General features: G+C 35.3%; 1 protein-coding gene across 1 annotated transcript; it reads left to right on the top strand.

Annotated features, from left to right (window-relative positions):
- Nucleotides 1–6,189: 6,189 nt before the first annotated feature.
- On the top strand, nucleotides 6,190–13,160 carry LOC116129786 (kinesin-like protein KIN-12F). The gene is made up of 16 exons (XM_031415520.1): nucleotides 6,190–6,499; nucleotides 6,589–6,657; nucleotides 6,785–6,922; nucleotides 7,446–7,529; nucleotides 7,626–7,751; nucleotides 7,844–7,903; nucleotides 7,997–8,050; nucleotides 8,144–8,236; nucleotides 8,341–8,436; nucleotides 8,548–8,693; nucleotides 8,800–8,949; nucleotides 10,303–10,432; nucleotides 10,512–11,477; nucleotides 11,567–11,650; nucleotides 11,739–12,572; nucleotides 12,671–13,160. Exons 1-16 carry the CDS (start codon nucleotides 6,263–6,265, stop codon nucleotides 12,917–12,919), a joined length of 3,516 nt encoding a protein of 1,171 aa, XP_031271380.1. The 5' UTR covers nucleotides 6,190–6,262; the 3' UTR covers nucleotides 12,920–13,160.
- The last annotated feature ends 278 nt before the right edge of the window (nucleotides 13,161–13,438 follow it).

Raw genomic sequence — 13,438 nt, 5'->3', positions numbered from 1 at the left:
TCGTCACAGCCCCCCAAATAAATCATGGGCAGAAGTACTATCTTTGTGTTTAACAGGAAATCAAATCTGGAACTGTGGACCCCAAGGGATAGTCTAGCAGTTAAAGAGATTTGCATTCTTTTTTGAGTTTTTGGGTTCAAACTTTGGACCACCTACCATAATACATTGCGACTACTTGTCCTTTTAGTTTGTAGGGTGTTTAATTTGAAACACGCCCGTAGACCACACTGTTATGTGGCTTACGGTGTGTTTCAAATTAAACAACGGCCCTAGAGTAAATAGTAATACCTTACAAGAAAATGGAAATGAATGAATGTTTAAACAATAATTAGGGTTTGAATTTCAAAGGCAATCATCATAGCATATGTTGAAGCCCCCATAGATGGATGAGCATCTACAGAGCAATTGTGTACTAAATTTAAATTTGCTGGACCATAATTTCTGGTTTCCCATGTGCCCTTTGCAGAATTTACATGATTTTTTATTTCTTTTAGTACTAGTGCTATTTGATGAAACATTTATGACATTTTTGCCCTCAAAATTTTTTTAAAACAAAATCTTGAATGTGTTGTACGTTCATCTTTATCAAATGAAAAGCATTTTCCCCCTTTTTATTGAAGAAGCTTTTAGGTTTTAGCGCATGAGGAACTAACCCTACATGATTATTATTTGTACGTTCACATATTGGTTATATTCCTACATCCAATAAATCCTCAACGTTCATTATATGTGGTTGGTCTATAACTAAAGTTAACTTGTTTAACTTTACTAAAAGATCTCCAAAGGAAGCATCAAATGACTCACGTCCATACTTACCGTCATGACTCTATCGCGCACAATAATGTTTTTTTTTGTATTATAATCAGTGTTCATATTTACCGAATCTAAACATTTTTCCCCTTTATTGAAGAATTTACTACCATTAGCTTTAATAAGATGAAAATTCCGAGCCTATATATTATTATTAGTACGTTCAATTAATTAAAGAAACTGGTTAGCTCTAGTATATGACCGTCACAAACAAACTATATCTATTTAGTCATAAACGCGTTCATACCTTACCTCCCCAAACAAAAAAAAAAAAAAAAAAAACCTCCTCTGAGTTTATCTAGATTTTGAATAATAATTGGGAATTGATTTTTGTGTGCTTGAAGGAGTCAATTATTTGGTAGATTTAGACCATTCAACTTTTTATTTAAAGAATTAATTAATTAAAGCCTTACCCAACTAATAGAAATACCAATAAAATGACAGGAAAATAACAGAAATAGTGGCAAGAAAACAAATATACCCATCAATGTTGTGTGACTTGTCTATTATTAAGACACTCCAATAATACCCCCCTTTTTTTAATTAGATAGTTCATGAGGGGCATTATTGAGTTGCCAAACCAATAATTATTGGTCGATTATGTTGGTTTATAATCTGAACAAGCTTCCCCCGTCAAGTTATCGTCACATGAACTTTTCCCATCTTCGGCCTTCAAGTTCGATTTGAAATTTGCTATTACCACTAAGATCTGTATCAACGACTGCTCTCTCTGGCTTGCGCCCTGAGTTTTGCAACAATCGTCACGCCCTCCTACTCATCGAGGCTAAACTTGCCCTGACGACCAGGTATAGGTCATCGAAAATAATTTTCAAAAATTAAAATATGATTAAAAAATTATTTCTATGTTTTTATATTTGAAAAGGTGTATATTGATATGATATTTAGAAACTATTTTCATATTAATGCTATAAAAATAATTGAAAAAAATTGTTCTCTTGATTTTACACTAGTTATAGGATTTTTCGAAACAAGTTCGAAAACATTTCAACTTATTTTAATCAAAGTGCTTTCATAAGATTTTTTGTATTCAGTATTTTGAAAAACAAAAAACTGTATTTGAATCTACCGTCTTATTGTTTTTCATCGTGATATGAGACATAGGTAAATTTTCTCCTTTTGCATCAATGATACAGAGGAAATAATAATGAAAGGGTTCACAAATGTAGATGCTAATCAATCAAAACCCCTAAAAAAGAAGGGATGTGTAGAACTTAGAAAAATGGCTACTTTAATAGCAAAAACCTCCACTAAGGGGGAGAAAAGCACTATCTTTATTTTATTTTTATTTTTTATGGGCCCTATAACATGCTTCTTCAAGGTCATCTTGCTTTCTTCAAATTAAATACTAATCCAAACCCAAATTGATAAAAATCAAACCCTAATTAGGTGGGATTATCTTTGCTTTTTAATTAAATGTCTCATATGGGGTCACTAATCTCCTACATCAACTTAATTATGTCTTTAAATTATGAAAAATGTTTACATACTGATATGCAACACTATCGAGACGATATCAATTATTAAATTTTATTTAAAAGTTCAATCTATTGACGAACTTATATTGATCAGAAAAGAAAACATTATCACACGAATAACAGTATGACTATAGACCCTATAATTTTCAAAATAGACTTTCACGGAAATGGCGGATGACCTCCTAGACCATCTATCCAAGTCGTTTTCTTTGTATTTCAACTGTTTTGTTGCTTGATGGTTTAATCTCTTTTTTTCTATCGCTTGACTCTTATTTTCTTTTGCTTTTTCCTCTCAAAGGATGATAAAAGGCGACAAAGATAGATGAGACTTAAATTTTATTGAATTTATTGAACTCATTTTCTTTTTCTTTAACCTTTAAATTGCCCTTTGCCACCAATCAAATACTTCTCAAGAACCAAATTAATCTATTAAAAGCATGATTTCAAGTGTCATTAAATAAAATTAATTAATTATTTTAGTAGTCCCTTGAACCCTTTATGGTGTTCATACCAATTATCTAAACCCTTTGCTTCAATGAGATGTCAATCTTGGAGGCTCCAATTATCAACCAAGATTATAATATTCAATAATTTTTTAAAATTTTATATTAATAAATTATCATACGATACATCAGTGAATTCTGGTAGAAGTTTTTATCCTAGTTTTACAAATGAAATGAATTTTGTACTATGGTGTACTTGTCAATGACACCATCTTGACTCCAATTGAAACCATATCATAGATATTTAATGCAATGAAGCATAAAGTATTGGGAAATTATTGAATCTGTGGGTTTTTTAATCCATCTTTGACTTTATAGCACAAGACAAGGCATCCTAGATATAATTACCCAACTCCACACAAAACCCAATACAATTAATTAATTGATTGATTAAGCAAAGGGGTTAATAAATTATTAAATAAAATTAGGAACATTCTTGTTATTATACTGGCACTCAATTGTCTTATTCTAAGTTTAATTAATTATATTAGTAACATCATGAACATGTTGACATTTTACTCACCAAATTAGACTTAAATTCACAATTGGCTTATAATCACTTTGGAATTTAAGCCACAAAAATTGAACTTGTAATGCCACTTTGATGATTGAATTAAAGTTAAAACCCTAATTTTTCAACTTTCCTTTTAAGCATGGCTGATTTTGGAAGTATTTGAAGAAAATTGTAGCCATTCATGCTCAATTAGTAAAATAGTATTAATGAGTCCAGAGCTAACAATATCACTTGTTTGGGTTCAGTGTGATTAGAAAATTTTGATTGTTCACAAAAAAACACTTTGAAAATATGGACAAACATAACCAGTTGTTCAAGCTAGTGGCGCGTACCTTAACTAATCCTCGGATCTATTGAACACTCTAGAAACTCAATATGCTAGGTAGTTATAAATGTGGTAGATGACCACTTTGTCGGACTCAAACATAAGACCTTTAGGCAATCCACCTAGTGACTAAAGTCTTGTCGTTCGGTTACAAGGCTAGTGGTTTACAAACACACTATTATCCGTCAGAAAAATGATATCAAGATACCGAAAATTTTTCGAGTCTTCAAATTGACGGAGTAAACTAGTTTACAAGTCTTGGAAAATGAATGAAAGTTTCACATTATTATAAATTTTATTAGCCCTTTTTTCTTTTTTCTTTTTTTTTTTTTTTTCATGTATTGCTTGGGAAAACAATTAAGTAGTTGGAGAAGAAAGCCTGAAATTTAGGTTGCATTTTTTGTCCTCAATAATGTGTCAAAAAAAACAGTTGAGCATTCAAAGTGCTTCTAGATAAGCTTTTGAAATGAAGGGCTGAGTGGGCAATTGGCAATTAAAATAGTAGGACCACATCCTTTTGAAAAATTTACTAATGATTACTGTGCTTAATGGGCTGGGCCTGAAAGTTATTGGGCTGGTGTACTCAGTGGAGTTACTGGGCTTAGGCCCATTATGATCAGCCCAAGCCTAGCCTTGAAAAGATTGTGTAATAGCCCACCCCACCTCACCCCATCTATACATCTCTAAATTCTCCAAATAAAATTAGTTTTTTTTATTGTTTTTAAAATATAGATTTAATTTTTTTTTCTATTTACAAAAAAAATAAAAATAAATAAATAAACATACTCAATGTATCAATTTAATTCAAAGATAATGAATTAAATTCATGGTGCTTTTTAAAATTAATCCCAACTAAAAGTTCATTTGGAGGATTATTTAAGAGTTATATTTAAGTTTAAATAAAGCCAAACATTGCATAATTATTATTATTAAGAGTTAATTACATAGACTTCCCTTAAGGTTTCAATATTTCACAGGTGCATAGAAAAGATCATTAAGTTTAACATGAACACCGCACTTCTTTCACTTATGTTAGCCGTTAGGATCATTTCCATTACATCTCCTTCATTATAAAAAAATTAATAACTTGCCCCCTATAAGTAGCCACTTACACTTCCTACCGTCAAATTTTGATGTTAAATTAATTGAGAGAAGTGCACAAAGTTGAAAATTAAAATATTTTGCAAAGTAAAAATATAAAAACTAAAAAAAAAAAAAAAAACAAATAATAAAGTATACTTTTCAAAATATATATTTTTGTAAATTGAAAATTTAATAATAATTTTTTAAAGAAAAGATCTAGAGGTGGGCATTTGGGACTGGGTTAAAAAACCCAGCCAAAAAACCTGGTCCTAGGAGGCCTGGTCCCAAAACAGGACCAGGCCTAAGGAGGAGGGCCCGGTCCCTCCTCCAAGGCCCTGGGCGTGAGCTCAAATTTTTTTAAATGTTTTTGTTTTAGTCCCTTGTACAATTATATAAAACTCTTATAAATTTTGAAATAAACATAAATTATAAGGGTTAAAAGAAAGTTTTACAAAATCTATAAAAAAAATAAAAAAAAATTTCCAAGCCTTGAAAAATTTATAAATTTTACCCTTGAAAAATACTAAAAACCCACTACAAAATTTTGTTTTGCCCCTAAAATATAAAAAAGGATCAAGGGGGAAAAAGAAAATTTTCAAGCCCATAGGACCGGTCCGATTCCTAAAATTGCTCATGGGCCTAGGATCGGTCTCAGGCCCATGAACAACTGATCCCATTTAGGAGTAGTCCCAAACGGGCCTAGGCCCGGGCTTGCTTGGGATTGGTCCTTGACTAGATCTAAAAAGATCGTCCATTCTGGAGATCTAAGAATGGTGGTTCTACAGATCTTTGATCATCCTACACCTCTTTTTTTTCTTTATTTTTTTAAAAGTAAATTCTTGTAAAAATAATATTATATCTTAAGTATATATTTTTTTAAAAAATTTCTAAATATTTTATTATTATTTTGAAATGTTTAATATATGATTTAGTATTTTTAATATAAAAAGTTTATTTTACCCTTTCCTCTATTAACTTTAAGACAAAAAATAGATGATAGATGGTGTAAGTGACTAATTATGGGGGACAACTGCTAGTTTTTTATGTTAATAGGCTTGTAAAGAAAGTAACCCTACCAGAGCCTAATAATTAATAAAGTTAAAAGGATGGGGTGTTTGTGTTAACCTAACCATTTCTTTCATCCTCCTGTGAGATGTTCAAACTCTGGGAAGTCTACGTAATTAACTTATAGTTAAACTTTAATTTATGTACACTTACATTTGCACTTTTGAAAATTAATAAATAAATCAATAAAATTAATAACAGCTGTGAGATGACTTGGCTTCGTCGATTCCAACGGCTATATTTTTGAATTTTATTAATGGACGAATAACTCCCTCCCTTGGTCACATCTCCAACGGTCATCTTCCTCCGCCATCCTCAATTCAAAAACGCTCTTCTTCACGCTCTTTCTTCTCTATACTTTTTGAACTCATCTCTGTCTCTCTCTCTCTCTCTCTCTCTCTCTCTCTCTCTGCGTGTTTCTGCAAATCGAGAAAACAAAAACAGAGAAAACAAGAAAAGCAAAAACATGAAGCACAGCACTACTTCATCAATCCGAAACCTTCTCTCTAAATCTCTCTCTTCGAAGCACAAAACCAACCTTAAAATTCCCAAATCCAACAACGAAAACGATCCTCCACTCCACCCTAACATCAAGCAACTCTCGCCCACCCTATCACCTTCCAAATCGTTGAGTTTCAAAGCCCAGATTGCCCCATCCGACGGTCACCCTGAAGTGTCCAAATCTCAGGACCCACCACTCAAGGTAATTAACCTAATTTACTGCTTTTGAACTTTTTAATTCAATTTCTTGCTTAAAAATTACTAAAAGTTGTGGAATTTTTGAATTCACAGAGTCAAAATGAGTTCCCGGAACCGGACGCTCACTGTGAAGTATCACCGGTTTCAGATCCGCCAGTGAAGGTACACTGAATTACTCCATGTTTCAATTTTTTTTTTTAAAATTTGAATTGTTATTTAATTATATATACAAGAGGCCCTAATAAATGCGTTTTTTGTGATTGATTTTGTTATATAAATATATGATAAGGTTGTGGTGAGGGTTAGACCAGTGTATGATCATGAAAGAGATGTGAACCGGACGGTGAGGAAGGTTTCTTCGGATTCATTGTCTGTTGGGGATCGTAAATTTACATTTGATTCGGTTTTCGACTCGAATTCTAATCAGGTTTGACACTTATCTTCTTCTGGGTTGACTCAGTTTCTTTGATTTACTTAGCAACCAAACATAGAGTAATTAATGGAATTGAGTTGTTTTTGTTCCTATTTGCTACAATTTGACAAATAAATTAATTAAGTTTAGCTTAATTATAAGAAATTGGGTTGGTTTAGTGAACAAAGCTTACATTTTTGGATCATTTTTTTTCTATGCTTCAAAACACAAACTACTGTTTGATGCTTACCAGAAGAGTATTTTAGATAAATATTAATTGAATTTAGCTTAATTTAACAAACTGGGTTAGGTTAGTTTGGTGAACCAATCTCATATTTTTCTATCTTCTTGTCTTGTGTATTTTTGGCAACAAACATAAGCTGACCAGGATATTGTACAGAAAGATTTTATTCAATTTAGTTTAGTCTATTAAAGTGGGTTAGTTTATTTAGTGAACCAATTTCACAATTTTCTATCATTTTGTTTTCTGCTGTATTTCTTCGCATTGAATTATAAGCTGTTGTTTGATGCATACCAGGAGGATATATTTCAGTCAGTTGGTGTCCCCTTGGTTGAAAACGCATTGGCTGGTTACAATGCTTCAATCTTGTCGTATGGGCAGGTATCTAAGAATTAATGCTTTGAGTTTAGTAGTTTTTATGAGCTTTTTGATTGTGTATGTGCTGGTATTAAGTAAATGTTGTTGGATTCTTAAAAGACTGGAAGTGGAAAGACCTACACGATGTGGGGGCCTCCAAGTGCCATGGTTGAGGATCCTTCACCCAGAAGTCAGCAGGGCATTGTTCCTCGGATATTTCAGAAGCTCTTCGCTGAGATTCAGAGAGTATGTTTTGTTTTCCTGAATTCATAGTCTGTAAGACTTAAGTTATGTTGAAATGTTGTTCATGGCTGATTGGCTTTAACTGTTGTGTGCAGAAGCAAGAGAACTCTGATGGAAAACAAATCAATTATCAGTGTCGCTGTTCTTTTCTTGAGGTGTGTGAAACATTTCAACGTTAACAAGTGATGCTTGGCTTATTGCTTTGCATAATGTAATGCGTTTGTGGTCTGATTGGTTTATAATTGCAGATATACAATGAGCAAATTGGGGATCTACTTGATCCAACTCAGCGAAACCTTGAGGTGCAAATTTTACTGTCCCTTTCCTTGTTACCCTTTTATGTGTTCGTGATGTATGCCTGGAGCTAAGAGTTGGTTTTGTCTAAATTGTTGCAGATAAAAGATGATCCCAAAAATGGCTTGTATGTTGAAAATTTGACTGAAGAATATGTGACTAGTTATGAGGATATAACTCAGATTCTGATCAAGGTAGGCAAGCAGATATCTCAAGACCATTCTATTTTGCCTATGCTCTATCCAGTAACTACCTTCCTTTTCTGTCCTGTAACTTTCTATACGTGTGTGATTCATAGGGGCTTTCAAGTAGAAAGGTTGGAGCAACAAGCATCAATTCTAAGAGTTCACGATCCCATATTGTGTTTACTTTCATTTTAGAGTCCTGGTGCAAGGTATCGTTGAATATTTGCAGATTCATTGTCCCTAATGCAATTGAAGGATATTTTTCTTTGTTCATGTTACTAAGACTTCCATTTAAATATGCGGTTGATTTCATGAAACAGGAAGCTTCATCAAAATTCAGTAGTTCTAAAACTAGCAGAATCAGCCTCATTGATCTTGCTGGAGCAGATAGAAACAAACTTGATGAAGTGGGTAGACAAAGTGCAAAGGAAGGGAAATATGTTAGGAAGACCCTCTCACAGCTTGGGTATAAATCCTTGACCAACATACTAAATGAAGATTTTTACTTTCAAAAAAGAGAAAATATTATAAAAGGAATGATTAACAATTATGTCTTTGTTTCATTGGTGCAGGTATTTGGTAAATGCTCTAGTACAAGAAACTCAACCTGGAAAACCTGAAGATGCTGTATCCAGAAATTCCCGTTTAACGCATTTACTGCGAGAATCACTTGGTGGCAATTCAAAACTAACGGTTATCTGCAATGTCTCCCCAGATAACAAGTATGCCATTTTAACTTCACTTTAGTTGCTATATACAGAATTTTAGAAACAAATCAACTATCACCTTAAGCTAAAGGATATGGTAGTTTTCAACACTACTGGTTGGAGTCAGGATGTTAATTGTTAATTGTACTTGGCTGGCACACCGAGCATGAGGGAAGGTATTAGAAGTTTTATTTGTCTCACATCACCAATTTAGTGGGTTGTTATGGTCTATATGTGTTGGTCTCTCTTCTCCTTTGAGCTAGCCTTTGGGAGGGGGAGTGAGGGGGAGGATGATAGTAGTTGTGCTGGTTTCAACACGATTGTTAATTGCACTTGACTGGCACACCGAGCGTGAAGGAAGGTGTTAGAAGTTGTATTTGTCTCATATCACTAATTTAATGGGTTGTTATGGAGTATACGTGTTGGTCTCTCTTCTTCTTTGAGCTAGTTTTTGGGAGGAGGGAGTGAGGGGGAGGGGAGGGAACTTTCCCAAAGGGTCCACAGAGGGAATTTCACAGAGGGGAGTGTGGGGAAGGTCCACAGAGGGAGTGTGGGGGAAGGGAGGAGGGAACGAGGGGAAGGGAGGGGGAGTCCCTACCCCCACAGAGAGTGGGAACTTGGGGAGGGAACTTGGGAAACTTGGGAACTTCTACTAGATCCCTTCTGTTTCTCAAAATCCAATTGTCTGCTGCTGTGTTTTAATGGTTTTCTCATAATTAATTATTGCATGTCCCTACCCCCACAGAGAGTGGGAACTTGGGGAGGGAACTTGGGGAGTCCCTACCCCCACAGAGAGTGGGAACTTGGGGAGGGAACTTGGGAAACTTGGGAACTTCTACTAGATCCCTTCTGTTTCTCAAAATCCAATTGTCTGCTGCTGTGTTTTAATGGTTTTCTCATAATTAATTATTGCATGTCCCTACCCCCACAGAGAGTGGGAACTTGGGGAGGGAACTTGGGGAGTCCCTACCCCCACAGAGAGTGGGAACTTGGGGAGGGAACTTGGGAAACTTGGGAACTTCTACTAGATCCCTTCTGTTTCTCAAAATCCAATTGTCTGCTGCTGTGTTTTAATGGTTTTCTCATAATTAATTATTGCATGTCCAATAATTAATTAATTAAATTTTTTTATGCTTTGCAAGTTTAACAAGGAGACAAAGTTATCCTTTATATGCACGTTTAAATAACAAATGTTTTGTTAGCTTTATATTACTCACAGCTTGTTTTATAAAATGTAAAGGGGAGTAGTTTTTGTACTTTTAATATGTTTGTTTGAATTATACAAATCAGTATCCGTGGGATTATCGTGAAACTGTGCTTGAGATATCTGGTGTCATTTTTTTAAGATTTTGCTTGTTGTTGAAGCAGAAATATCGGTGAAATACTGAGCACCATCAGATTTGGACAACGAATCAAATGCATAAGAAATGATCCGGTAATAAATGAAATATCAGAGGATGATGTTAATGATTTGAGTGATCAGATCCGTCAACTAAAGGTACAAATTCTCTCCTGCAGAAGTTACATTTTCTGTTTAGTTACATTTATTATTAAAATATGTATCATTTTGTTTGCAGGAAGAACTAATAAGAGCGAAGTCTGATGTATGTAAATCAGTTAGGAGCAAAAATGGACACTTTAGAGGGAAAAATGTACGGGACAGCCTTAATCAATTGAGAGTAAGCCTTAACCGCTCCTTGATGCTCCCACGCCTAGATAATGACTTCGAAGAAGAAGTGAATTATGACGAGGAAGATGTTAAGGTACTTCGTGAGCAGCTAGATAAGTTACATAAGTCTGATGAGGAGGAGAAGGAAAGCTCCAGAGATCAATCTGACAACAGAGATTCTGTCCACTTTTCTTCGGTAGATGAAAGTTGTGAGGCAGACTTGATGAGCGAAGATGACATGACTTATCCGCAGGAAATTGAATTGGAAGAAATCAATCTGGAGGGTCCTCAGAATGAACTTCCTACCACCACGTCAAAACCCATTAATCATGCATTTAGAAGTAGCATTTCAATCAGCTCATGCCATAACTCTACCCTTCTCCAAGAACCAACTTTGTCCGAGTCTCCGAAAATTGGAAATATCCAGAGAAAGAGCATGGCCATTCCATCAAGTCCTTTGGCAAGTCAGAAGAATGTGTCAGAGAGTTCCAAATCAGATGTATTACGACAGTCACTTAAACATAGTGAGCACCTGCGATCATCATTTCAGTCAAGCAAGATGCCTCCAGGTGCAACTGAATCTTTGGCTGCTAGCCTTCAAAGAGGCTTGCAAATTATAGACCATCACCAGCGGAACTCACTATCAAACAGATCTTCGGTAGCGTTTTCCTTTGAGCACTTGACTTTGAAACCTTGTCCTGAAGTTGACAAAGCTAATGCTTCTGTTCAGACATTACCAGAAGAGAGACCATCTGGCATTTCACTTTGTGCATCTTGCCGTAAAAAAATCGATAACAATTCCAATGAGGTTCAGGATAGCCTGAAGACATGGATTGTAGCAGTTAATGAAGAAGGGAGTTCCCAAGTGACTAGAGTATGCTCCAGACTTAAATTCTGCAACCGCCATAGAATATTCTATGTTTTGTCTGTGTAGATTTATTTGTTCTGTTGCTTTTGTATCAGGATGGTGCAGAGCCCATTAAGAGAGAGGTGCTTGAAAATATTTGCAAGGAGCAAGCAGCAAAAATCGAGCAGCTAAACCGCCTGGTGATTATTTTTTTCTTTTTTACATCTACGAATGTTGGATCTGACAACTTGTCTTTCATATTATTGACAACATTCTGAATTTCTGCAGGTAGAGCAGTACAAACATGGTCATGAAAGCAATGCTCTTTGTGTCGGGGCTCTTGAAGAGGCGAGTCATGAAGACCTTTTGATGAAGGATGACAAATGTGATATAAAGGAAGTCCAGGAAGTCTCGGACCATCAGGAGAAAAATACTTCATTTGATGTGAATGAGAAGGAAGCACTTCTTAAGGAAATAGAAAGTTTGAAGAGCAAGTTGCAGTCATATACTGATGCATCGCCATTCAAATCTACTGAGAATCTGAGATCCTCTTTGTTGTCACGATCCATTCAACTGAGAAAGAGTGTAGATTGTCGACCTAATACTGCTGAAGAACTAGAGAAGGAAAGAGAAAGATGGATAGAAATGGAGAGTGAATGGATTTGTATAACCGATGATTTAAGAGTTGATCTTGAATCAAGCAGACGGCATGCAGAGAAAGTGGAAATGGAACTGAGATCAGAGAAGCAATGCACTGAGGAATTAGATGATGCACTTAGTAGAGCTATGCTTGGACATGCTAGAATGGTTGAACACTATGCTGATTTACAAGACAAGTATAATGACTTGGTTGGACGTCATCGCGCAGTCATGGAAGGGATAGCAGAGGTGAAGAGAGCAGCAGTGAAGGCAGGTTCAAAAGGTCACGGCTCACGTTTTGCCAAATCCCTCGCCGCACAGCTTTCAGCTGTTAGAGTTGAGAGGGAGAGGGAAAGAGAATTCCTGAAAAAGGAGAACAAGAGTCTTAAAATCCAGCTTAGAGACACTGCAGAAGCTGTTCATGCTGCTGGAGAACTCCTTGTTAGGCTCAGGGAAGCTGAACATGCAGCCTCAGTGGCAGCGGTAATCATAATATATCATATCCTTTATTTCTCTTCATGTTTCGTCTTAAATCTTTTGCCATCTTGTTGGAAATATACTGAGTTAAATGTCCTTTACAGGAGAACTTTTCCCAAGTTCAGCAAGAAAATGAGAAGTTAAAGAAGCAAATAGAGAAGGTAAAGAGGAAACACAAGATGGAGATGAACACAATGAAGCAGTATCTTGCAGAAAGTAGATTGCCAGAATCTGCATTACAATCGCTATATCGCGACGATTCTGATGAAGCAGTACACAGCAGTGCAATCCCAGATTATGATGATCAAGCATGGAGAGCAGAATTTGGAGCTATATATCAAGAGCATTACTAAGTGGACTTAACAACTCTAAAACTCTGTCAAATGAACCTTAACTTGCCTGTGCAAAGTTACCATCCATTGATGAGCTTGCATCGGAGCAATGACCCTACTTGGGTTATCTAGACCACTTCCTCTGTTATTGGCTTTCTTCATTTCCTTTTTTTGGCTTTCTTGTATTTGTTGTGCAGCACTACTTTGTGGGTGAACTGAGAATATGCGAATGTTTGTTGTAATATCAAGATTATCCCTCCTAGTTCTCAAAATGTCACAGACATCCTCTCATCAGTGAATCTAGTAAAGGGATCTAACTGATATTAATGATCTCTATAATGAACTGATGTCATTTACCGTATTAATGTATATTTAAGAGGTCCCTCATTGATTATTAATAGGAATAGTCACTAAGTCTTTTATCCGAACGATAGTTTTAGGATCTTGAAAGATTAATTGAGGTATGTATAAGGTAGTCACTACTCACTAGGTCTCTTATCCGACTGATAGTTTTAAGATCTTGAAAAATTAATTGAGGTG

This window comes from Pistacia vera, unplaced genomic scaffold, assembly GCF_008641045.1.
Source record: "Pistacia vera cultivar Batoury unplaced genomic scaffold, PisVer_v2 Contig214, whole genome shotgun sequence".
NCBI lineage: Eukaryota > Viridiplantae > Streptophyta > Magnoliopsida > Sapindales > Anacardiaceae > Pistacia > Pistacia vera.
The sequence above is the reverse complement of the archived record's forward strand: the minus strand, read 5'-3'. Positions and strand labels throughout refer to the sequence as shown.